The sequence below is a fragment of the Sphaeramia orbicularis genome, chromosome 8 (assembly GCF_902148855.1).
Source record: "Sphaeramia orbicularis chromosome 8, fSphaOr1.1, whole genome shotgun sequence".
Classification (NCBI taxonomy): Eukaryota; Metazoa; Chordata; class Actinopteri; order Kurtiformes; family Apogonidae; genus Sphaeramia; species Sphaeramia orbicularis.
In genome coordinates, this window is record NC_043964.1 from 8,271,299 (window position 1) to 8,298,619 (window position 27,321).

At 36.4% G+C, this 27,321-nt stretch overlaps 1 protein-coding gene across 3 annotated transcripts; it reads right to left on the bottom strand.

The window, feature by feature from the left end:
- Nucleotides 1-1,603: 1,603 nt before the first annotated feature.
- grap2a (GRB2 related adaptor protein 2a) lies at nt 1,604-26,735 on the bottom strand. Of its 3 annotated transcripts, XM_030140085.1 has the most exons (9): nt 26,504-26,735; nt 15,511-15,663; nt 14,614-14,772; nt 10,838-10,929; nt 10,641-10,760; nt 8,150-8,336; nt 4,548-4,643; nt 4,343-4,459; nt 1,604-2,203 (listed from the first exon to the last, which is right to left on the bottom strand). In XM_030140085.1, exons 3-9 carry the CDS (start codon nt 14,689-14,691, stop codon nt 2,024-2,026), a joined length of 870 nt encoding a protein of 289 aa, XP_029995945.1. In that variant the 5' UTR covers nt 14,692-14,772; nt 15,511-15,663; nt 26,504-26,735; the 3' UTR covers nt 1,604-2,023. The 3 variants fall into 3 exon arrangements, with proteins under 3 accessions (XP_029995945.1, XP_029995944.1, XP_029995946.1); XM_030140084.1 differs by lacking the exon at nt 15,511-15,663; XM_030140086.1 differs by lacking the exons at nt 15,511-15,663; nt 26,504-26,735 and adding an exon at nt 19,113-19,295.
- Between the last annotated feature and the right edge of the window lie 586 nt (nt 26,736-27,321).

Sequence of the window (27,321 nt, forward strand, 5' to 3'; positions counted from 1 at the left end):
TTATCTGTGGACCAAAATACTGCAACACAAGTAAAAGTACACACTGAGAAGTACTACCACACAAGTAAAAGTACACACTAAGAAGTACTACCACACAAGTAAAAGTACACACTAAGAAGTACTACCACACCAAGGAAAAATACTAATACACACACTGAGAAGTACTGCAACTCAAGTAAAAGTAATGATATGCACTGAGAAGTACTACAACATGAGTAAAAGTACACACTGAGAAGTACTGCCACACCAAGGAAAAGTACTAATACACACACTGAGAAGTACTGCAACACAAGTAAAAGTACACACTGAGAAGTACTAGCACACCAATGAAAAGTACTAATACACACACTGAGAAGTACTGCAACACAAGTAAAAGTACACACTGAGAAGTACTAGCACACCAATGAAAAGTACTAATACTCACACTGAGAAGTACTGCAACAAAAGTAAAAGTACACACTGAGAAGTACTAGCACACCAAGGAAAAGTACTAATACGCACTGAGAAGTACTGCAACACAAGTAAAAGTACACACTGAGAAGTACTACCATACCAAGGAAAAGTACTAAGACGCACACTGAGCAGTACTGCAACACAAGTAAAAGTACACACTGAGAAGTACTACCACACCAAGGAAAAGTACTAATACACACACTAAGAAATACTGCAACACAAGTAAAAGTACACACTGAGAAGTACTAGCACACCAATGAAAAGTACTCTACACACACTGAGAAGTACTGCAACACAAGTAAAAGTACATACTGAGAAGTACTAGCACACCAAGGAAAAGTACTAATACACACACTGAGAAGTACTGCAACAAAAGTAAAAGTACACACTGAGAAGTACTAGCACACCAAGGAAAAGTACTAATACGCACTGAGAAGTACTGAAACACAAGTAAAAGTACACACTGAGAAGTACTACCATACCAAGGAAAAGTACTAAGACGCACACTGAGCAGTACTGCAACACAAGTAAAAGTACACACTGAGAAGTACTACCACACCAAGGAAAAGTACTAATACGCACTAAGAAGTACTACCACACCAAGAAAAAGTACTAATATGCACCAAGAAGTACTACCACACCAAGGAAAAGTACTAATACACACACTGAGAAATACTGCAACTCAAGTAAATGTAATGATACGCACTGAGAAGTACTACAACACCAAGGAAAAGTACTAATACTCAAGGAAAAGTACTAATACACACACTGAGAAGTACTGCAACTCAAGTAAAAGCTATGATACGCACTGAGAAGTACTGCAACACCAAGGAAAAGTACTAATAGGCACTGAGAAGTACTACAACACCAAGTAAAAGTACTAATATGCAATGAGAAGTACTACAACACCAAGGAAAAGTACTAATACTCAAGAAAAAGTACTAAAACACCAAGGAAAAGTACAAAATATCGTAACAGATGAACAAAAAACAAGACAAAAATAATTCACTAATATAAATATTACATCATAATAAATATCATAATAGATGAAAAAATGTGCAAATTTTTTTTTTTTTTTTTTTAAATTCCTGACCCATCAGAGCCAAATTGTGCTGATAAAATAATTAGTAAAACAGATCAAATTTACATCTGAGTCACTAATAAAAATAACTTTATTTTTCATTTTCAAAAAACTGGGAACGTACACGACTGGAAATGTGTCAAGATTTGCTCAGAAATCTAATAGTTTAATCCAAAATTATAAAATATAAGGACAACAACGTGAGCAGAAACAGTGGATTCTTCATGCGACCAGTGTTCTTGAATATAAACGTCGGTTCCTCGGTTCTCCTCAGCAGAACCATGGTCCGGTCCTGTTCTTCATGATCCGGGTTCTGGAGGTTCTTCATCCAGTCTCTGCTCCTCTGGACACATTTCAGATTAAAAACTGCCTCATGTGAAACTGCTGACCGGCTGGAAGTCCAATCGGTACCACTGAGATCCAGACCGTGTTGAATCCAGGTCCGTCAGTCCACGGGGGCATCGGTCAAGGTGGGGCCTGTAGGGGGCGTCACATTGGTTTGGTGTAGTTGGCGGGAAACAGGCCCGTCTTCCCCCGAAGCCTCCCCTTCCACCAGGATGAGTCGGACGAGTCCAAAACCTCGATGATGTCACCGGCGCCGAAGCCGAGCTCATCGTCTTCCTCTGCCCGGAAGTCGTACAGCGCCACCACCTGGATGGAGGACGCCCTCTGTGGACGGAGGAGACACAGCGACTGGTTGTTAAGGCCCAGAAAAACTAAAACCAGCAACATCTAAACCAGGAGTGTCAAACTCATTTTAGTTCAGGGGCCACATTCAGCCCAGTTTGATCTCAAACGGGCCAAACCATTAAAATTACAGCATAATAACCTATAAATAATGACAACTCCAAGATTTTCTCTTTGTTTTAGTGCAATAAAAACACAAAATTATGAAAATATTCACATTTATGAACTGCCCTTTCACAAAAAAGATGTGAATAACCAGAAAAACTGAAATTTCTGAAGAAAAATGAGTGCAATTTTAACAACATTAGGCCTCAACTTATCATTTGTACATGTGCATTACACACAATGTTACACAAACATTTGGTAACAGGCATAATGTTGTTAACATTTTCAAGTTTGGAATTTGGACCTAAAATAAGAATGATTTCTACAATATTATGTGTCAGATTATTGTTAACAACTTACAGATCTGATCTAAAAATGCACAAAACATTTACTAGAATATTGTTAAAATTGTAACTCATTTTCAGGTTTACATTTTATTTTTTATTTTATTCTTTTATTTGAGATCACATTAGGCTGAATTAAAACCAGCTGAACACCCTGGACTGTTAATATCTTCAGTGTCATTTTTGCACCGCGGGCCACGTTAGAACCTTTGCAGGGCCAGTTTTGGCCCAGGGGCCGCATGTTTGACACCTGTGATCTAAACTAAACCGATGACAGTGAACCATGAGACAAAAGCTAAAATAAAACAAGAAAAGCACTCAGAGAGCGCAGACCTCCGCAGATCCCCCCCGATCACCACCAAAATTTAATCATTTCTTCCTTGTGCCAGTATCAACATTTCCTGAAAATTTCATGAAAATCCTTCCATTACTTTTTCCGTTATCTTGCTAACAAACAAACAAACAGCCAAATAAACAAACAGGCAAACACACAAAGCAAAGCGATCACAATACCTACTGGTGAAGGTAACAAAACCAGGTAAAAACAAGAACATTTGTACAAAATGGACCAGATAAAAATCATAATCATTCATAAATGTCCATAAATAGAAACAGAACGTCAGTGTTTTACTTTCACTTCCTCCAGTTTAACACTAACACTGGTTACTGTCATTATATCTGATAATTCAAAGGTACAATGAGATGGAAAAGATGTAAAAAGACAAAAAACAAATGATAAGAAAATGATGTGAAAGATGGAAACAGTGTAGAAAATAACATAACGCGATTAGTTAAAATGATATGAAACATGAAAAACATAACAAGATGAAAATATTGTAAAAGATGAAAAAGTGCAATGACGTGAAAATATCATAGCAGTCTAAAAAAAAACAAAAAACGAGATGAAAATATTGTAAAAGACTGAAAAAACAATGAGGTCAAAATATCGTATTGGACTAAAAATACAGAATGAAGTCAAAATATCGCAACAGACAAAAAAAAAAAAAAAAGCAATGAGGTCAAAATGCAACTGATGAGAAACCATAATGAGGTCAAAATATTGTATTACATGAAAAAATGCAATGAAGTCAAAATATCGTAACATGAAAAAAACGCAATGAGGTCAAAATATTATAACAGACTAATAAACCAATGCAATTCAGTCAAAATACTATAACAGATTAAAAAACACAATAAAGTCAAAATATCGCACGAGACAAAGAAAAAAAAAATGCAATGAGATCAAAGTATTGTCACAGATTAAGAAAAAATCCAATGAAGTCAAAATATCGTAACATACAAAAAATGCAAGGAGGTCAAAACATCGTAACACGAAAAATGCAATGAAGTCAAAATATCGTAACATGAAAAAATGCAATGAGGTCAAAATATTGTAACAGATTAAAAAACGTAATAAAGTCAAAATATCGCAAGAGACAAAGAAAAAAACTGCAGTCAGATCAAAGTATTGAAACAGAAAAATGCAATGAAGTCAAAATATTGTAACATACAAAAAAAACGCAATGAGGTCAAAATATCGTAAATGACTACATGTTGTACAGACTATTTTCTGCTACAGTACTAACTGGGGACATGTACTTTTATTTTCTACTACAGTACCATCCGGGTTTTGTACTTTCATTGTGTATATGTTTGGGTTCTTGAGGCCGACCTGGGGCAGGGGCATGGTTTCTGACGTGCGGCGTGGCGGGAAGGCGGAGCTAATGGGGCTGCTTCGTCCTGAGTGGCCGATGGTGTGGGCTCGTTCCTCCAGTCCCACCCTCTTGGCCTGGAACAGAATACAACCCTCTGATGAATGAACGATTCTGGGAAGTAAAACCACTGTGATCAGCGACGTGTCGGCAGAGAGCGTTTACCAGCTGGTTGTGAGGCTGGTCGGACGCTCGGCGAGGTGTTGCAGCGGCGACGGCGGCCGGCGAGCTGCGCTGCTCGGGGAGACTTCCTCTCTTCAGCTATGAAAGGAAATACACAGGAAGTAGATGAGACCGAACATCTGGAGGGAGCGGACGGTGACAGACCAGGTTTATCTGATGTGAAAGTAGATCATGTTTCTAAGAAGCGACCCATCGTATGTTCAACACCAACAGGAAACACAACAAAACAATGATCAGTCACATTAAAACATGTAGTTTGAGCTGAAAACTGGATTCAGCTCTGATCAGGACTTTTGAAGAAGTCAATATGGGACATTAAATTCTCCAATTCTGGAATGACGGTGATGAATGATGAAGGTTATTGGTCCTAAATTGTGTGTTTGGAAGACACAACGGTAAAGACCAACAGTAAAACAACAACAGCGAAACTAACTAACATGGTTAGCATCATCTGTGAGTGAGATTTCCACTGTTTAATCCATATTGACATCTGTCCTCTTGTGTCTTTTGCTTCAGAAAAGGCTAAAACAGGGGTCTCAAACATGCGATCCGGGGGTCAAATGCGAAAAGTTCCAATGCAGCCCAAGGGATGAATTTGTAAAGTGCAAAAATTCCACAGTCAAGGCTGTGGAACTCATTTTAGTTCAGGTTCCACATACAGATCAATCTGATCTAAAGTAAAATAATACCACAATAATCTACAAAATATAATGACTCCATATTTATCTCTTGGTAGAAGTGAAAAAAAATTACACTATGCCTATAAATAATGACAACTTCAAATTTTTGTCTATTTTACTGCAGAAAATATTTACATTTACAAACTACCTTGTAACAATAAAATGTGAACAACCTGAACAAAATGTGAACTACCTGAAACGTCTAAAGAAAACTGAGCACAATTTTAACTTTTTTCTGCCTGTTCCTCAGTGTTTAGTGTCTTTATAGATCCGATCCATAATGCACATGTACAAATGAGATGTTGAGGCATAATAATGTTAAAATTGCACTTATTTTTCTTAAGAAATTTCAGCTTTTTCAGGTTATTCATATCTTTTTTGTTTGGATAGTTTATAAAAGTAAGTATTTTCATAATTTAATGGGGGTTTTTTTGCACTAAAACAAAGACAAAAATTTGGAGTTGTCATTATTTATAGGTGATTATGCTATTATTTTACTAGTCTGGCCCACTTCAGATTAACTCGGGCTGAATGTGGCCCCTGAAAGGAAATGAGTTTGAGACCCCTGGGCTAAAACATGACACCATCGTCTAAACATTGGTGATATCTGCTCTTGGATTTGCAGGTTCTATATACACTAAGGCCTGTTTTGACATTATCCCTTCTACTGACTGGATAACAGTAAGTTTTGGGAGGGGCTTCATGAAGGGTCACTTACATCTACATGTCAAACAGAGAAAGATATTCCCTTTAAGATGAAATCTAATAAATAACCCAGGCAACTTAAGTTTAGGTTTAGGGATCAACGAAAAGAACGGAAGCAAAAAAGGTTAAAGCTACATGTAAAAAAAACCTCCAGAAATGACACAATCTATAGATAGATAAACCTGTCTGTGCTGTTGAAAAATGAAGCCCAGAGTTAATGAGTTTCATCACAAAAAAAGTCCCATAATTCAGCCCAAGAATCTGATTTTGGAGCAACGGTTTGCAGTTTCTCATTTTAAGTCTCAAACATTTGGACCTGAATCTATGAAAATACTCCATGAGGCAGGTAAAAAAATGGCTAAAAAAGGATGCACCAAAAATGGAGGACTGGACAGAGGTTACAGATGACGTCTATAGGATGGAGAAGTGGACTTTTTCTGTCAGACTTGATTCAAATTCACCAATTACTGAAAAAACTGGGTTGATTTTATGACACTATTAAGAGCTGATTTTACTTGATAAGAGTAACGTGCATACAGACCCATGTAAAGCCTGGGTTCATGCTACACACTTTAAATGTTCGGTGTTAATCTTATACAGAGGAAAAGGGTTTCTGGAAGGAAAGAATGGAATGGGAAAAACGCTTGTTACTTCCCATTAACTCTATTTAAGGTTACTGTGTATATTTTTACTATTTCTGTCTGTGCTCCCCTGTATGAGTATGTTTTGTCTTGTTTTTCTTTACATATATAGAAGTTATATATGTGATGTAAAATGCTGATAAGATAATACTGTCTGAAAAAAATAATAGAAAGATAATTACAAAAAAAAGAAAAAAGAAAAGACACCACGAACGGCTATGATGTTTTTTACTGGCTCTTCCATTGTTAAAATGTCAAGTTAAAGCCACATTTTATTTTATTTTTATTTTCTTATTACGTCACTGTCTCCCCACTGCTTTGATGAGGTCAACTTTTATAAAACTCGACCCAATGACAACAGATCTGAACCATTTTGGACATTTTGGAGTTTATTATAACAGCATTGTGTTTATGTAGCGACAGGTTGGGGGTCTAAGGTCGGAGTCTAAGGTTGGGGGTCTGAGGTTGGGGTCTAAGTTGGGGATCTGAGGTCAGGGTCTAAGGTCAGGGATATAAAGTTGGGGTCTAAGGTTGGGGGTCTGAGGTCGGGGTCTAAGGTTGGGGGTCTGAGGTCGGGGTCTAATGTTGGGGGTCTGAGGTCGGGGTCTAAGGTTGGGGATCTGAGATTAGGGTCTAAGGTCGGGGGTCTGAGGTCAGGGTCTAAGGTTGGGGTCTGGGGTCGGGGTCTAAGGTCGGGGATCTGAGGTCGGAGTCTAAGGTTGAGGATCTGAGGTCAGGGTCTAAGGTTGGGGGTCTGAGGTCAGGGTCTAAGGTTGGGGGTCTGAGGTCGGGGTCTAATGTTGGGGGTCTGAGGTCGGGGTCTGAGGTTGGGGGTCTGAGGTCGGGTCTAAGGTTGGGGGTCTGAGGTCTGGGTCTATGGTTGGGGGTCTGAGGTCGGGGTCTAAGGTTGGGGGTCTGAGGTCGGGGTCTAACGTTGGGGATCTGAGGTCTGGGTCTATGGTTGGGGATCTGAGGTCGGGGTCTAATGTCAGGGGTCTGAGGTCGGAGTCTGAGGTTGGGGATCTGAGGTCGGGGTCTGAGGTTGGGGATCTGAGGTCGGGGTCTGAGGTTGGGGATCTGAGGTCGGGGTCTAAGGTTGGGGATCTGAGGTCAGGGTCTAAGGTTGGGGATCTGAGGTCGGGGTCTAATGTTGGGGGTCTGAGGTCGGGGTCTAATGTTGGGGATCTGAGGTCGGAGTCTAAGGTCGGGGATCTGAGGTCGGGGTCTAAGGTTGGGGATCTGAGGTCGGAGTCTAATGTTGGGGGTCTGAGGTCGGAGTCTAATGTTGGGGGTCTGAGGTCGGAGTCTAAGGTTGGGGATCTGAGGTCGGGGTCTAATGTTGGGGGTCTGAGGTCGGGGTCTAAGGTTGGGGGTCTGAGGTTGGGGATCTGAGGTCAGGGTCTAATGTTGGGGGTCTGAGGTCGGGGTCTAATGTTGGGGGTCTGAGGTCGGGGTCTAAGGTTGGGGGTCTGAGGTTGGGGATCTGAGGTCAGGGTCTAATGTTGGGGGTCTGAGGTCGGGGTCTAAGGTTGGGGGTCTGAGGTCAGTGGTTTGGTACCTGGGCCAAAGTGGGGTTCCTGCTGTCCGAGCTGCCGTCGTTCAGGTAGATCTCCCGGGTCTTGGAGATGGTGGTGGTCTTATAAAACTCCACCAGCTTGTTGACGGAGGTGAACTTCTCGGACCAGAGGAAATACTGGCCTTTATTGTCTCTCATCACTTTGAAATGTTGGACGTCGCTCTCGTGTCTGAGGGTCGAGAAAACAGAGGAATCAGACGACCGATCCAGACCTTCAGCCGGATCCACCATCGAACTACAGCCTCACATTGAACCTCAGACTGATGAAACCAGACCAACGCGCTGCTGTTTTTCGACTCGTTTGTTGTTCATGCTTCTGCAGACTCTTGCAGGTGTAAATTTGTGAATTCTTGCAGAGTTTGCGACACATTACAGATGTTTCGAGAGTGAAATGAGTCACAGTTGACTTTTTCTGTATTTCTCGGTCGCTGCAGGTTGGTTTCTCACGGTTAAACGAGATGCCTTTTTAGCAGATTGTCGTTATATGTTCATGATCGGGCTTCGCAACATTCGTGGAAAAAGTCCCTAGCATGATAAGGTTTAAATGGCAGAAATTAACCTTCTGCTTTTAACCCATTATGAGAACATGAAGGAACGGACCACACACACCGCAGACTAGGAGCAGTGGGCTTGCATTATTAAGCACCCGAGGAGCGAAAAGGGAGTTAAGTGCCTTGCTCAAGGGCACATCAGCCAACATCTTTTTTCTGCCAACCCAGGGAATCAAACTCTCCTGCCTTCTACACTACGGCTGCCCCCTATAATAAACATCACAACTTAAACAGTTTTTCCAATTATCCAACTTCCCCCTCGTATATTGTACAATGATGAGAATCGGACCGAAACATTCCAAAATCCAGAAGAAAAACAAGTACTAAAATTACTCCAAGTTAGATATTAACAAGAACTAACTCTGAGGCGATTCCGATAACAATCAAAATCACATCAGTCTGTTAAGAATGTTCAAGGACATTTTAGCCAAAACTATCTGTGGACAATTAAAGTGTGTTAACCCATAAAGACCCAAATGGCCACTGGAGACCAAAACCATCTACTGATCTAAACCGTTAAACACCTGTGGATCCACTAATCCTATCAATACATGTAAATAATTGGTGTAAAATCCAGTTTATCATATTTTCATAGCCATTTGTATGTTCAGAGGCTCCATAGTGAATGTAGAAACACCGTCATCTTCTAAAACATTGATTCACCAGTAAAACCCATGGAGTTGGACCAATGCTAGTGGATGGACACACTTGTTTCATGCTCAACTACTGATATATTTGTGGAAAATGTCACTTTTTCTTCGGTTTTCTCTGTTTCTGTTTTAATAACCTTTGGATTTACTCTGAGCTTTAATGAACATCAACATGATCAACAGATAAAATATAAGAAAATACATAATTTACACTGAAAAAAACATGAAATACAGAGGAGAACATTATAATAAATGGCGATAAATCACTTAAGATAGGGTAAATAGGGAGGGTAATACCTGTTGATCCACTAATCCACTGTTGATCTACTAATCCTATCAATACATGTAAATAGTTGGTGTAAAATACAGTTTGTCATCTTTTCATGGACATCAGCTATGACCCATTTGGATGTTCTGAGGCTCCGTAGTTACCATGGAAACACCATCGTCTTCTACAACATTGATTCACCAGTAAAACCCATGGAGTTGGATCAATGCTAGTGGATGGACACACTTGTTTTATGCTCAGTTATTGATATATTTGTGTAAAATGCCATTTTTCTTCAGTTGTCTCTGTTTCTGATTTAATTACCTTTGGATTTACTCTGAGCTTTAATGAACATCATCATGATCAACAGATTAAATAAAAGAAAATACCTAATTTACACTGAAAAAACACTTAATACAGAGGATAATATTATAACAAATGGCAATAAATCACTTAAGATAGGGTATATAGGGAGAAAAATATATTTGGGAACTGCTACCAAAGTACCGCTGGGTCTTTATGGGTTAAAGTGGTTTTATGTTGTATTGATATTCCAACTCTCACCAGCAGGGGTCAGTCTGGTACCAGAACACACTTAGAACCAAAACCACCAATGAATGAACCCTATGTTTCTACACTGAATAAAGTATAAAGCTCATTGTTTACACACATCTGTATTATGGTATCATTACATTTTCGTCCTCAAACTAAAACTCATAGACACTTATTTTAACAGGTCCTCAAAATTACACTGTCTTATAATCTTCAGGTGCTGTGTCGACTGATAGTTTACATTATAGCTCTGTTAGCTTAGCTCAGTTAGCAGACAGAAAACAGCCACAATAAAACCAGAAATCACCCGTTTTCTGTATGGTTTGTGTTGTCAATAGTTGTACTAAAGATCTGTTTGGAATCCTACAAACAAGGTCAGAACTGTCACTGAACACATATAAACATAAAACTGCCCTAGTCTCGTTTTTTTTTTTTTTCAGACGTGGACTGACTTGACGGAGATGGAGAAGTCTCCAGGTGAGCTCTGACACCCTCTGATCACAAAGTCTCCCACGTCTTTGTTCCTCAGTAGTTCCTCGGCATTGTAGCGGCTGGCTTTCTCCTGGAACCACCTGAAACCACATGAACGTCAGCACTAAACTAAAGTACATACAAGCTGATGAAAAACCCGCAGGTGAAGGCGTCTCACCTCGGAGTCTGCATCTCGATGTAGTTCTGAGGGACGAAGCCTTCCTGTCCGTTCATCTCCGCCTTGAACCACTCGTCCTGAGGATTCAGAATCTGACCAACAACAGATCTCAGGTCAGAAAATGTTATTAATAACAACTTCACTAACTTATAAAGTGTGACCATACCCCTTGTTTTGGTTAAATGATGTTTGATTATGTATCAGATATTTTAAAAATGCATGTTTAAAGGTATTCAAGTCAATATTACTTATGTTGTCTGTCAGTTATTATTTTATGTTATTTACTTTCACAGCTGTTTCAAAATTCAGAGGTGGTCATGGGGTAATGGGGGGTGGGGGTTCTGGGGATTTATGTTCAAGGGAGACCCACACAATATTTTCATTTCATGTCAGAAAATACATGTAATGTGTGAAAACCTTAATAAAGATATGTGTTAAAAAAACAACTTTACTGAACAGTCAAAAAGTCCAAAGTATTTTCCTAACATCATACCAATCAAGCCCAAATATTAAACTAATCTTAAAACTGTATGAATTACAAAACATTAGTGGGGAGAACACAGTGTATATCAAAGAAAAGTGGGAAAAGGAGGGTAATATTTTGCTGCATATTGATGATTGGGTTAAAATCCAAGAGGATTCATGGAAATGTACTTTCTCACTTAACTGGAGGGAGTTTGCATGGAAATGTGTGGTTCACTTCTATACAGGGTGTATCAAAAAAAACTATGCATTTTGAAAGATTACCCCCTGTTCCGCATTTGATAATTTTTGGAATTTTCTTTTATGGACATCGGTAGGTAGGGGATTGGTGGATATTTGTCCAAATTTACAGACCCAGGTTTTCATGCATGAGTGAGCAGGGGCAAAGTTAGGGTTAGGATTAGAGTTAAGCCTAACCCTAACTTGGCCTGTCCTCAGTGACATTTTCAGGCCTAAACAAGTTGAATTAACTTTGAAAGGCAGGAACAGCTGCCATGGGTAAAGAAATGAAACTGACATGGTGGCCAAAGTGCTAATGCTGTAACCTGGCAATTTTGTGGAAAACAAGATGGATGCCCATTGTCCCCTCCCATGACCTTTGATTGGATTTAAATCCCACCGCTACTTCGCACAAACCAGTTTTAACTTGGATTGCGCAATTTGCCCCTGCTCACTCATGCATGAAAACCTGGGTCTGTAAATTTGGACAAATATCCACCAATCCCCTACCTACCGACGTCCATAAAAGAAAATTCCAAAAATTATCAAATGCGGAACTGGGGGTAATTTTTCAAAATATATACAGGGTGGGGAAGCAAAATTTACAATGAACATTTAGTTGTTTTTTCTCAGCAGACACTACGTCAGTTGTTTTGAAACCAAACATATATTGATGTCATAATCATACCTAACACTATTATCCATACCTTTTCAGAAACTTTTGCCCATATGAGTAATCAGGAAAGCAAACGTCAAAGAGTGTGTGATTTGCTGAATGCACTCGTCACACCAAAGGAGATTTCAACAATAGTTGGAGTGTCCATAAAGACTGTTTATAATGGAAAGAAGAGAATGACTATGAGCAAAACTATTACGAGAAAGTCTGGAAGATACTGTTAAAGAAGAATGGGAGAAGCTGTCACCCAAATATTTGAGGAACGCTTGCGCAAGTTTCAGGAAGCGTGTGAAGGCAGTTATTGAGAAAGAAGGACACATAGAAAAAAAACATTTTCTATTTTGTAAATTTTCTTGTGGCAAATAAATTCTCATGACTTTCAATAAACTAATTGGTCATACACTGTCTTTCAATCCCTGCCTCAAAATATTGTAAATTTTGCTTCCCCACCCTGTAGTTTTTTTTTTTATACACCCTGTAGAACACCAGAACCAGGTTCTAATGCGGACACATCTTGTTGGAGGTTATGTGGAATGAATAAGGCTCATCATCATCATGTATTTTGGAGTTGTCCTAAATTGTCTCTTTATTGGGAGAAAATAAAACGAAGCACTGATAAAGTGATTGGGGAAAGGTTTATTTTAAATTTTGAAACTATGTTCTTAGGCAAACAACCAGACTAGATAAAAGGATATTGTAAAAAATCTGTTGAATATTTTGCTGTTTGCTAGCAAGAAAGCAGTCACTAGAAAATGGATGACTGACAAACGACCCACATTAGAAGGTTGGATAGAGCTTGTTAAAGAAATTTCCCTGATGGAGAAATTGACATTTGCTTTGAGACTAGAACATGATAAATTTGAGGAATGCTGGAAACCATGGATGGACTTTATGAACACTGATAAGGAACAAATCATGACACCCACTGTTGTTTAGCTACTATATTACTGTTGTTTGTATTATTATTATTATTTTTTTAATTATTGTTTTGTTGTTAAAAAAAAAAAGGGGGGGGAGGGGGTAAGAAATCTAGAAGTGAAGACACTGGAGATATACACAGGAAAATAAATGCGCAGATAGATTGTTTTGTTCTTTTCTGAAAAGAAAAGAAATTTAGAAAAACAACATTGTAAAATTGTTTTATGTGCGTGTGAATGTAAAACGTATATTCTCCATTACAAAATCAAATAAAAATTTGAATCACACAAAAAAGTCAAAAGTAACATAAAAAGACAAGAAAAATGTGTCATGATGAAATTTTAAATCAGTTAGCGCTGATATTTGTGGTTTTAAATTATTTGTTAAAGATGCAAAAAACTAAAATGTTGTAAAGGATCCAACGCAATACAAATGGATCAATCTAAATTTAAAATAGGGGAGACCGGGTTCAACCACAACAGATTTTAATTAGAAGATATATGAAGCTTCTGTTAATCAAACTGTCAGTCATAAAAGAAAAAAGTCAAGACATAAAAAATGCAAAAGCTTCTTTAAATCAAACTGTCGAAGGTAAATATTTACATGTTGACGCATGAGTGAATAAACTGAAAATGAGTCTATTTTTACTTTTATTTTCACTAAATGAACCGCTGAACGACACAGGAAATCATCCCTGCTTCTGTGGTCATCAGACTGTTTAATACTTTATTATAACCCCATAATTTTTAATAACACAACAGTATAATTGCACATTTATTTCTGTATATATGTTTAATTACCATATTGATAATATATTGTCTAGTGCATATTGTATAAATACATATTGTAATTGTTTCCTTATACAGTTTTTTGATATGAATATTTGAGTATTTGAGTTTATTAATATGAATATTTTGGTGTATGTGTGTGTGTGTATATTTATTTATTTGCATATTTAGAGCTTTACATATTCTGTGTGTGTGTTTATATATCTTCCTTTTTTGTTGTGATAATTGATGCGACTTAAATTCAACATAAATATAGTATGTACAGTACGATCATTTAGTCTTTACACTAGTGCACTTAGTAAAATGAATGATAAGTCTAACATTCCGGAAGAGTTTAGAAACTACAATCGGGTAAAAATGATATAGAGGACGCAAGAAGATGAAAATGAAAAAAGTAGATAAAGACACAACAATGCCAAAATGTCCTAAAAAGTGCAACAATACAAAAACAATGTCAAAGATGCAACCAGACAAAATAAAATACACAATATGACATGACGTATGGCTGAAACCGGATGAAAACAACATAAAACAAACCAATGTAAATGACACATGATTCAAGTTCTCTGTGTCACATGATGTAAGTGATGCAGAGAACATAAAAACAGGTAAACTTTAAAACTAATGATATAAAACGACATAACATTAATTATTTTGAGACTCAGATGGATGTCGTTGGACTCCAAACCGACCTTCAGGATGTCTCCTTTCTTGAAGCTCAGCTCGTCGTCTGCCGTGGCGGTAAAGTCGTACTTCCCTGTGGCCTCCATGGAGACGGAACCAACGAGGTGTCAGAATAATTAAGCGAAGGTGAAGGCGATGGTCAGGGGTCGGCTGCGGTCGATGAGCCTCTGTGGAGGAAGAGGATCAGGGTCAGACCTCCAGGTGAAATCCAGGGTTCAGCTGGGTCCTGGTTTCAGAGCTGAGACTGATCTGCCTCTGAGGCGGCGACATCCTGATTAGATACGAGTCACCGGGGTTTGGGTGGTGTTACGGGTTATCTTTAAGACAGTGGTTATGATTCTAAACTACTATTTGCAGCTCAGCTTTCCTAAACCAGGAAGTGAAAATCATTTGATCTCTAGAATATACTAAGCATCATTATCTCAACATGTTATTCTCCTGATATGAGTTCAGACATAAACAGAAACACTCACATCTTATCTTTGATTTATATGACATTTATTATTACATCTTAAGTTCAGTTTGGTTATTTGTAGCATTTTTTTCTATTCTGTGTATAAATGTAAAATATTAAAGGGGTCATATTTTGCTAAACCCACTTTTATTAGTCTTTGGTTCATTTATTTGTGTATTTAGACTCTAATAGTTCATACAGTTTGAATTTGAACCCTCCAGCTGCTGCAAAACTATCTTTATATTAATTTTGACAAAAATCAAGTGGATTTCCACAACTTGTTTTAAGTCCTTTCCTAATTTGTTATGTTTTATAAGTAGTTACGTCATGACATTTGCACATATAAGGTCAAGACTTCCAACGAACATTTCTCTAAGTACGACTTAATTGTTTGTCAGCAGCAGCGGTTGTAGTAAAAACTGAAAATATGTCCAAACTTCAAGCCGATTACCTAAAATGTTCAGTTGTTGGTTGAACGGGTCAGAGAAGCAAAGCCAACAACTTGTAGGAGGCGGGGCTTGAAGTGGCTCTGGTGCATTTAAAGGGCCAGCGTTCAAAACCCCCTTTCTGGTGTCATTAGTCAGAAATAGGGTTGAAGATGGACCTGTGAAGTTGAATTAATAAAGAATTCAGACCCAAGCAGAGCATTTACAGTTTATGTAGACCACAGGGAAATGTTTGAAAATCCATAATTCCATTTTTACAAAAAAAAAAAAAATAATAATAATTATCATTCCTTTAAAGCTGCAGTGTTATGAATTATTTTCAATTATTCTTTTTCAACATATTGTAAGTGAATCGTCTCAAAGGAAACAAAACTTCTTTCTCATTCTCTGGACTCTGTTTTTAGGTTTTAGAAATACTTGTAATTACACAGGTTTTTGCATACTCTCAGGTGTTTTCAGACAGACACAGGTCAAATATGTGACTGACAGCTGTAATAACCAATCATAGTTCCGATTGAGACGTGAATCAACATTATGTCCATTTATCTTTTATATTTAGTTGTAGATTTCAACCAAAAGGAAAAAACAGCAGAGTAGATGGAAAAGACTTAAAAGACATAAAGAGATGGAAACATGTAAAACAAAATGCTAAAAATGACATCAGATAAGTAAATGATAAATAATAGCAAACATTGTCAAGGTACGGATGAAGAAACTGATGCAAATGCTAAATGCAAATGTTAATGCTAGGTGCTGTATGTGTATTATGGGTAAATTACAGACATCGAATTTCCCAACAGGGATAATAAAGTTCACTTTTAGAGGCAGAGCACAGACATATCAGATATTCATATAATATTCAAGAAACACTTAAAGACCTACAACTATTTTTGTGGCAAATTCTCTGCATGGTGCATTTTTTAGTAAAAATCAAGTACTTTAATATATTTAAATTACTGATCATGTAGATGTTCATAAAAGTAAGTAAAACTCAAACGTTGTATTAAAACAGAAAACTGAAGAAAAATATATCATTAACTGAGCATAAGTCAAGTGTTTCCAACCACTGTCATTTGTCAAACTACATGGGTTTTACTGGTGAAGGTCCTTCAATAACTAAATATAAATATAAATATAAATATAAATATAAATATGCTGTAATTATTGAAGAAAATGGTTGAATTGTTGAATCTGTATGACTGTACTACCATGATATTGTTGTGCATAATTCAGTTACTGCATTTTGTATTCATTGTGGTTGAATGCTAAATTAGGAAAAATGTATTTTTGATTCTTGTATTAAGTTAGTGAGAAAGGTGTAAAAGCACTTGAGGGGTAGGATTAAATAAGTTTATACGTCTTCCTACTCCTTTTTAACCATGCAAAATTCAGACTTGCACGTACTTGAAGATAGATTCTGTTCATTTAAATGTTATTTTGTTTTTGTCTTATTTTGCTTTGTTTAGTTTTATTTTATTTCTTTGCATGTTCAAAATAAAAAAAATAACAATATTTTACATTAACCAATAAAAATATATAATTTAGCATCATTCTTGTCCAATTTATTATCATTTATAAAGAGGAGGAAAAATGGAAAACCATCATGAAAACATAAAAAATGACAGAAATGAACATCTGACTACCTACACATTTATTTTATTTTTTGTTAAACTCCATGGGTTTTACTGGTGAATCAGAGTTATAGAAGATGACGGTGTTTCCATGGCAACTACAGAGCCTCTGAACGTCCAAATGGGTCATATCTGATGACCATGAAAAGATGACAAACTGTATTTTACACCAATAATTTACATGTATTGATAGGTTTAGTGGATTAACAGCAATTAAACAGTTTAGATCAGTAGACGGTTTTGGTTGACAGTGGATGGTAAGGTCTTTGAGGGTTAAAGCTGCAGGAGCTGAAATTAGAGAAAAAAAAATACTAGAATCTGAAAATACACCTCACCTGGTCCAAACTAAAAGTTATAATATAAAAACAGATCAACCTGACACTGTTTTATGCTGTTTATGGAAAAGTGAAGGAATAATATCACATCTAGCTCGCATCTACTTGAATCTGTTTGTATGTTTAACCTCCTGTCTGTCTAAAAACACCGTGGATTAGATAAAATCTGCATCACGAAAACACAAGAAAAGACAAGATGCATTAGTTTCTCTCAGATACTTCAAGGTAATGATGGAATTTATGCCAAAACACTAAAAACTATCAAACACTGTAGCTTAAAATCCATTTTCATTCAGTTTTCTGCTAAAATAAAAATAATAATAATAATAACATGTAAATACAACATAATTACAAGCAGTTTGATTCTAAAGCAGAGCCATTTATAATCACCTGTTATAAATTATTCCAGGTAAATTCAACACTAAAAGCACAGTCTCCAGTTTTAATATTTATCTGAGAAACTTAAAGTATCAGCCAATCACTGAGCAGGAATGGATGGTGAATATAAGAGATGATGCCAGAAGGTGTGTTGATGTTTAAGACCTTATAAATAAAGAAATAACAAAGCCTGTCACATCCAAACTTTTTCATTTGAAGTACCGTCAAAGGTAGAAAACTGAATTTGAGAGCAGAGAGACTTAACTGCAGACCACATAAGAATAATCTGGAACAGATAAAAATATGTCCTGTAACAGCTGTGGCTCTGCAGAGTACCACAGTTGTGGTTTTGTTTGTATTAAGATCTAAATTCAAATTTCAAAAGGCATGCTGTAATAGCCATTTAGAACAGTGTCATCAGCATAGAAATTGTTAATTAGATGTGACATTAATATTGACTGAATATGACAGGACCCAGTACTGAACCTTGTGGAACCCCTTTTAGAAAGTTGTCTAAATTCAAAGTCATGCTGTGCTAAAATAAGACATTGCTGAGTCCTGAAACCACTTAAACCAAGATGAAGAAATACACCCAACATCCTGCATCCTTGTTTAATATAACAAATGCATTTTTCCGCATCTGCAACAGGGTCGAAACACGGCATTCGAAATCTCTCTGACGGGACATTTTAGAGAGAATTTGACAGATTAGTGTTGCTACATGACCCACATTTTTACTTTTAAATTCATTTTTGCTTTAGTTGGACCATAAGGGATTATCCAAAACAAGGAGCTACTTTAAATTGAAATAAATGTCGGAATGGCAATCGATTAAAGTTCGCTCTCTGACGGGACATTACTGTGTTTTGACCCAACATTGAAGTCGTTAGAGCATGTCATTATTTGTTTAGCCAAAAAACATGTTACACAAACTCTGCAGGTTAATTATGGCTAAAACTGAATGTTCTAATGCAGAAAAATGTTAAATATTCAATATAAATGAACACATTAGCCTTGCATTGCTAATGCTAACAGCCCATAATTTAACGCGCTTGGTAAAATACGATAATACACTGATAAACAGGCCATTTAAAAAGATTGGAATCAGACCTACAGAGGGTTCAAATATGCAATAATAATATAATGATGCAAAAGATAAGAACACTAGACATGTGTTTTTGCAGAGAAAAAGCTGATATAAATGTGGAAATAAGTTGAATCAGTGTACTTTTCTACTACGTGTATGTGTCGTGGAGTACCGACCATGTGGACGCTACCTCCTCTTCTGAAACACCCGCTGTGTTTTTCTGTGAACCACTTGACTTAAGTTCCTGGTAATGAAACGAGTGCAAACATGTGACGCCGCAGCCCCTGAACATGAATGAAGCCTGTGATCTGACAGTAAAGGAACTGGAAAAACTCATCTGTGACCTATTTGTAGATCCAGAAGAGCCAGAAAAGCTACTTATAGTTCCCTCTGTTCACACTGACCAAACAGGGAGGTCGACATTAGAGGAAATAATCATGTTGAGCTCCGATCGAACAGCCACTGAGGCTTCAGATCCAGGAGGCACTGATGCATTATGGGTGAATAAACCCTTCGTTCTGTTTGTGGTCAAGGAGTGGAGGATGTGGTGAACTATCATGAAAAAAAAGGTGCAGTTTGCAGCTGCTTCTCAAAATTCAACACTTCAAGAATCTGGTTTTACTCTGTAGTCACAAGAAAATGAACGCAACTATTGTCTGTGAATCTACACAAAAGTGGGAAATAAGCAAATGGACTCAGTATCACTGCACTGACTCAAGTAGGAAAGTGAAATCACACTATAAGTTTTATATCATCGATCGATAAATTATCAGGATTAATGTCAAAACATTATTTCTTTTAAGTTTTTGAGACAAAGACAATGATATTAAAGGCAAAACAACATGGAAATGAATGTAAAAGATGTCTGATGTAAAAGACGAGAAATAAGACTCAAGACACGTACCAGTCTAAGTTAAAAATGATGCAAAAGATGCAACAAGATGAAAACCTATAGGACATAACCACACAAAATACGAGATAATGACAAAAACAACATGAAGACAAGAGGTAAAAATATAAAAGATAACACAAGATGAAAATGTAAGATACAAAAAGGCAAAAATGATACAATACGATAAGACTTGCAACAAAATGAAGACAATGTGAAGGAAGTAATGACAAAAAAGACAAAAACAAAGAAGAAAAGATGCAACTAAACAAAAACACAAGATGACTAATAATATGCGACAAGACAAAAGGATGCAATAGACAAAAAAAGAAAACATTTTAAAAAGACGAAAGAAAAGACAAAAACAGTGCAGTAAAACAAACACAACAACAAAGACACATCAAGATGAAAATGCAGTAAAAGATGCGATAAGAAACAACGCAACAAGATGAAAGAAAATGCAATAAAATGAAAAAGATGCAAAAAGAAAAAAACAAAAAAATCAATGAAAAGACACAAGATGCAAAAAGAAGAAAAGATGCAGTGAAATAAAAACCCAAGATGAAAGAGATGCAACAAGAATAAAAGAAGCAACAAAATCAATACACAAGATGAAAGAGATGCAAAAAAATGAAAAGAAGCAACTAAATGAAAACACAAGATGAAAGAGATGCAACAAAATACAAAAGATGCAACAAAATAAAAACACAACAAGATGAAAGAGATGCAACACAGTAAAGAGATGCAACAAAATAAAAAGATGCAATAAAATAAAACCACAACAAGATGAAAGCAATGCAACAAAATAAAACAAGAAAAGCACTCGGAGAGCACAGACCTCTGCCAAGACAGATCTGCCACCCCCCGATCACCACCAAAATTTAATCATTTCTTTCTTGTGCCAGTATCAACATTTCCTGAAAATTTCATGAAAATCCGTCCTTAACTTTTTGAGTTATCTTGCTAACTGAAAAAACAAACAAACAAACATGCAAACACACAAAGCAAAGTGATCACAATACCTCCTGGTGGAAGTAAAGATGCAACTAAATAAAAACACAAGATTAAAGAGATGCAACAAAATAAAAAGATGCAACAAAATAACAACACAAGATGAAAGAGATGCAACAACATAAAAAGATGCAACAAAATAAAAATACAAGATGAAAGAGATGCAACAAAATGAAAAGATGCAACGAAACAGAGATGCAACAAAATAAAAACACAAGATGAAAGCGAAGCAACAAAATAAAAAGCTGCAACAAAACAAAAATGCAACGTGAGCAACATGTGACAAAAAGACGCAAAAGCCAAAAAACTAAAGATAGAGGAAATCCAACTGATCTCCTCTGAGCTGATTTTGTCTCATTTCTTTCACTTCATCATTAAACTCGCCGCCATCGTCTCCACCTTCATCATGTCAATTATCCTGAGACGTTGCCATGACGACAGGAGACCACGGCGCCCCGTTTGACCACAAGGCTGAAGTGTGAACAGCCCTTGTCTGTTATGTGCAGAGTTTTTGTAGCGTCTGTGACAGGATACAACTGCAGAAACGCTGACGGTGAGCTGGTCAGCATTTCTGACATTTTGAAACACCATGTGACCAGTGGTTTTCCTGAGCAGATCTGTGACAGCGCCAGGACGGAGGGAGGTTAACCCACCCCTGACAACAGCGGCCCAAAAACGAGAATGAGATCAGGCCCTTTACTTGAGTCAAAATGAATAAAACCACAACAAAATGCTGTGACATAGAGTCTGAAAATAGGCTCGGTCAGAGTTTGACTAATGTGCCGGAAGCTGTTCAGACTAAAGGACTTGAGTTGCATTATGACATGTTCTAAAACCATCATGTGTCCAGTCACAAATACACACATCAGGTCTGTTTTCAGTTTTCCCAATAAGACCCAGTACTACTTTGGTGGCAGTTCTCAAATGATTATTTATCTACATTTAACCTTTTGTTCAGTGATTAATCACTATTTATTATAATATTATCTTTTTACCTCTGCCAAGGAATGGTGGAGGTTATGTTTTCGTCGGCGTTTGTTTGTCTGTTTGTCTGTTAGCAAGATAACTCAAAAAGTTATGGACGGATTTTAATGAAATGTTGATACTGGCACAAAGAACAAATGATTAAATTTTGGTAATGATCGGGGGGGATCTGCCTTGGAGGAGTCTGCGGTCTCCAAGTGCTTTTCTAGTTCACTTTGCATTTTTCCAGTGAAAATCAGGTACTTTCCTATATTTAATTCACTGATCATGTAGATGTTCATAGAAGCTCAGAGTAAAGTTGAGGGTTAATATATCAAAAAATTGAAGAAAATGTGCCTTTGTACCCCGCCTCCTGAAGAGGAGGCAAGGGGTATTGTTTTTGGTTCGGTTTGTTTGTTAACACCCTAGCTGCAAAACTATTGGTTGAATTCATACAAAATTGGGTTTATAGATTGCCAGTGACCCAGAATAGATGTGATTACATTTTGGGGAAAATAGGTGAAAGTTTCAATTTTTTATACATTTTAAAATCTTTTTTTCCCCCCATTTACTAATAATGGGTGAAATTTCACATGTCTGTAGCAGCAAAACTGTTTGTTGAATTCATACAAAAAAGGATTTATAGATTGCCAATGACCCTAAGTAGAGGTCATTACATTTTGGAAAAAATAGGTGAAAGTTTCAATTTTGTATTAATTTTTAAAATCTTTTTTCCCCCCATTTACTTATAATGGGCAAAATTTCGCATGTCTGTAACAGCAAAACTATTAATTGAAGTAGGGCTGAAAGATATATCGTTATCGTATGGATATCTAGGTATGAACATTCAAGATATTAATATCAAAAAAGCAACGATATAAACAATATAGATTTCCCCCGCGCTCGCCCTGCATGTACAGCTCTGGAAGTCAGAACAAATTTCATTTATTCGTACTTTATGTTAATGTTGATGACTGGCAGTGAGTTCTTATAAATAAAACTACACTTTCCACATTCTTTTGTATTATGATGTTTGTATTTTTCTGAAAACTGCTTGGTTTTCACAAAACCCATAGTCATATCATATTGTATTGATGTTGAGATATCTGGCATGAATATCGAGTTATGAAATTTTGTCCATATCGTTCAGCCCTAAATTGAAGTCATACCTAATTGGGTGTATAGATTGCCAGTGACCCAGAATAAATGTGATTACATTTTGGGAAAAGGTCAAAGATCAAATTTTTTATAAATTTTTAAAATCTTTTTTTTCCTCCCTTTCACTTATAATGGGAAAAATGTCAAATGTCTATAAAAATATCAATTTTGTTTCAATTCACTTCAAACTCTGCACATATATAGAGGTAATTGATATATTGACATCAGCACACGCATAGACATGATGACATCAGCTGGATTGATCGCAAAATAAATTACAATACATGCGAGGGGCGGGGTTTGTTGTGCCTGGAACCACTTGTTTAGCAAAGACATGAATATTTGAACATAAACCCAGTGTGTCCATCCACTGTCACTGATCCAACTCCATGGGTTTTACTGGTGAACCAATGTTGTAGAAGATGACAGTGTTTCCATGGTAACTACGGAGACTCTGAACGTCCAAATGGGTCATATCTGATGACCATGAAAAGATGACAGCAACAGTTATTTAAAATGTAATGACAGGTTTAGTGGCTCAGACATTATTAAACATTTCACACCAGTAGATGGTTTTGGTTGCAGGTGGATGTTTGGGTGTTTATGGGTTAAGTAAGGAGTTTATTGAATTTAAGGAAGAGGAAACTGACCTGATGAAGGAAACGCCCAAAGTTTCAGTTCATGATACGAGCAGAGATGTCATCATGATAAAAACATTCATCGACCATGATTCAGCATTTAATTTACTCATATCATGATACAGTTTATGACAATGATCTACACGATGCAACAACTTAAGTAAATTACACAACAAGATGAAAACAGAATCGATTTAACAGGAGGTGAAAATGACAAAAGATGGAAAACAATGACGCAACAAGTCAGAAATGATGCAAAAATACAAAAAGAATCATCAGTTGTCTTCTCTAATTTCATTACCTGGTTGTTTATATATATGTATATATGTGTATGTATATATATATATGTGTGTGTGTGTGTGTATATATATATATATATATATATATATATATATATATATATATATATATATATATACACACACATATATATATGTACACACACATATATATATATACACACACATATATATAATTTCTCACATTTTTTCACACATCATTGAATTGAAGTAAAGAAAATAAACACAATGAGTTCTGATTCAACAAGATGAAAACAAAACATAAAAGACTGTTATTTATGGTCTTAAACTCTTCTCTCTGTTCAGATTATCATGATGTGATATTTTTGTTATATATATACAGTCACGGAAAAAATTATTCAACCATTGAAACTCATCAAAAACAATGGTTATGCAATCCAGTACTAACTCCTGTGTGTATCATGTGACTAAAACACACAAAAGAAAACATGGAATGCCTAAAAGCACTGTTTTTGTCAGTACAATGCCATAGATATTGATGTAAGAACTCAAGTGATTTTGGTTATAATCAAGAAAACATGGAAAATGGATAGATATCAGCTCAGAATTAAACAACTATGAGCTATTTTCATTGTTATCATTATATTTGTCCAAACAGATGTACCTTTAGATATACCAGGTATTAAAATGAACAAGAAATAGAAGAAAACAAGGGGGGTCTAATAATTTTTATATATTTATTTATTTATTCATTTATATAACACTTTTAGATATTGAGATTGGATATTTGACAACTGTATTTATTTTATATACTGTGTTTGAGAGTCATCCAGTGAAATTTTGTTCAAGTGCACTGTTATTTTACATGTCTATCTATCTATCTATCTATCTATCTATCTATCTATCTATCTATCTATCTATCTATCTATCTATCTATCTATCTATCTATCTATCTATCTATCTTCCAAAAACCTGATAATTTAATATAAAAATGTCATCGCAGTGTTTATCCCTATGTTTTTTTTTATCATTTTGTCACATTTCTAATGCAGTAAACAGTAGAATATTTATATACTACATCGAAAACTAAAGACTGTTTTGCTGGATAAAGTGCAGATGTCGACTCTGCTGATGGTTTTATCTGATGGATTATGAACAGATGCAACTACAAACTGAAAGTGTGTCACTAGTTCTGACTTTAAGACTCTGGTTTGAGACTCTTACATTTCAGTGTCACATTCTGGTTTTATTCACCATTTGCACCTGCACGGTCCTCTGCACAAAGTCTGCACCAACTGCACTAACCCTGCACATTCAAAGGCTCTGCAGGATGCTCCGCCTCTAGATTCATGAAAAGTCATGTTGTGACCTTAAAGATGAGTTGCACCATCTTTACATTATGTTATGTTACATTACATCTTTGTCACTGAGTTTGCATTAATTGTCTTCATTTGTTTTAACTCTCAAAAATGTAAACATCCACTGTCGACCAAAACCATCTACTGATCTAAACGGTTTAATACCTGCTGATCCATTAATCCTATCAATACATGTGAATAACTGGTGTAAAATGCAGTTTGTCCTCTTTTCATGGTCATCAGATATGACCCATTTGGACGTTCAGAGGCTCAGTAGTTACCATGGAAACACCGTCATCTCCTACAACATTGATTCAACAGTAAAACCTATGGAGTTGGATCAATGACTGCGGATGGAGGTGGTGTATAAGGGTCTGATCAGATTTTCTATCATATGATAATCCAGGGTTTTTGTGCAGAATTCATGTAAAATAATGTGCAGGTAACTGTATTTGTCCCCAGTGCACTTTTGCTAATTCATTTTGTATCTTTTTTTTTTTTTTGTTATTTCCATTTTTTTGTCCATGTGAGCAATAATAAACTGAACCAAAGCGATACTGAAAGATACATTTTCAATGGGTAATGTAAAATATTCTTGTGAAAGGACCTTCACTAACATGAAACTACATCTTCCAAAAGCCTAAAACACTGGCTTTGGTTGTAGAAAAACAAGGGAAAACCCAGTAAATATATTAAAAAGAACAGTTTCACATTTATTAATGCCCTTCGTGTTCAGTTGATTCACCAGTAAAACCCATATAGTTTGATAAATGACAGCAGTTGGAGATGCTTGTTTTTATGTTCTGAAAAGGTCACTTTTTCTTCAGTTTTCTCCATTCTGATATAATAACCTTTGAATTTACACTGAGTTTTTATGAACATCCACATGATCAGTGAATTAAATGTAAGCAAAAACCTGATTTTAGTTGAAAAATTCAAAATGCAGAGGATAACATTATAATAAATGGTGATAAATCACTAAGGAAAGGTTAAATGTACAGAAAAACATAATTTGGAAGGTCTTTATCAATAATAATAATAATAATAATAATAATAATAATAATAATAATAATAAATAACAAGTTACAGATTAAAATGTACAGTTGAGATTTAGGGCTGAACTGAAAAACAGAAGTGAGAAATATACAGAAAGAGAAAGAGGAAGAAGCTGAACTGACAGAAAATCAGTCTATATCTGGACCTGAACCTGGATCTGGACCTGGATCCGAACCTGGACGCGCTCTTAGACCGTATAAACCCTGGATGCGCATATCCAGGTGTCCTGCTCACCTGTTCTCCTCCGTGGACTTTACTCTAAGGATCTCCTCCCGTGGATCCACGCCTCATGTTTGAACCGGACGTAAAGGGTTAAATCCTGCTGGTTTTATCTGGTTTGTGTGAATAAAGTGGAAGAATCTGAAGCTGAACCCGCCTCTCCTGGTTCGGGTCCGGGTCCAGGTCTCCTCTGCGATACAGCCTCTCCGTGACGGGTGAGAAAACCGCGACTGGTCTGAGACCCGGTCTGATGTGAACCGAGTCTTGGTCTTTCCTCTTTTCACAATAAAAGCCTTTTTACGCGCGGATTACGCACAAAGTCTGGAGACTACGGAAGAGGATTAGGGCCACTCGGGGAAAAAATGAATAGAAATTAAGTACTAATATATTTTTGAAATTATTCTTTTGAAAAAAAAAAATTCTCATAATAATAATAAAAAACATAAATTGGACCTTACATCTTTTTTTTCCAGTGGCCCTAATCCTCTTCTGTAGGTGACACTCTGGATAACTGTAAAATAAAAAAATATGTACAACATGACAAAAAAAGAAAGAAAAAGCGAACCAGACTTCTCACATGGACCAATAATAAATAAATAAATAAATAAATATTAATTAATAGAAACAATCTCAATTAATTGAATATAGGGGAGACTGGGTACAGTTGTTCCACCACAATATATTATGATTATAGAACTTATAAAGCTTCTTTTGATCAACAGACAGAAAAACACAAAAGTGGCATAAAGGATGGAGAAAGTCAAAAACATTGGCAAAGATCCAACAAAATGAAAATGTCGTAAAACAACGAAAAAACATAACAGGAAAACATC

What these genes read in the sequence shown, in the direction of transcription:
- grap2a (XM_030140084.1), bottom strand. Translation starts at nt 14,691, where the DNA reads ATGGAGGCCACAGGGAAGTACGACTTTACCGCCACGGCAGACGACGAG. An exon ending in AGAAAGGAGACATCCTGAAG is followed by an intron (nt 10,930 to 14,613) that starts GTCGGTTTGGAG and finishes GTTGTTGGTCAG; the next exon opens with ATTCTGAATCCTCAGGACGA. An exon ending in AAACCATGCCCCTGCCCCAG is followed by an intron (nt 2,204 to 4,342) that starts GTCGGCCTCAAG and finishes CTCCGTCCACAG; the next exon opens with AGGGCGTCCTCCATCCAGGT.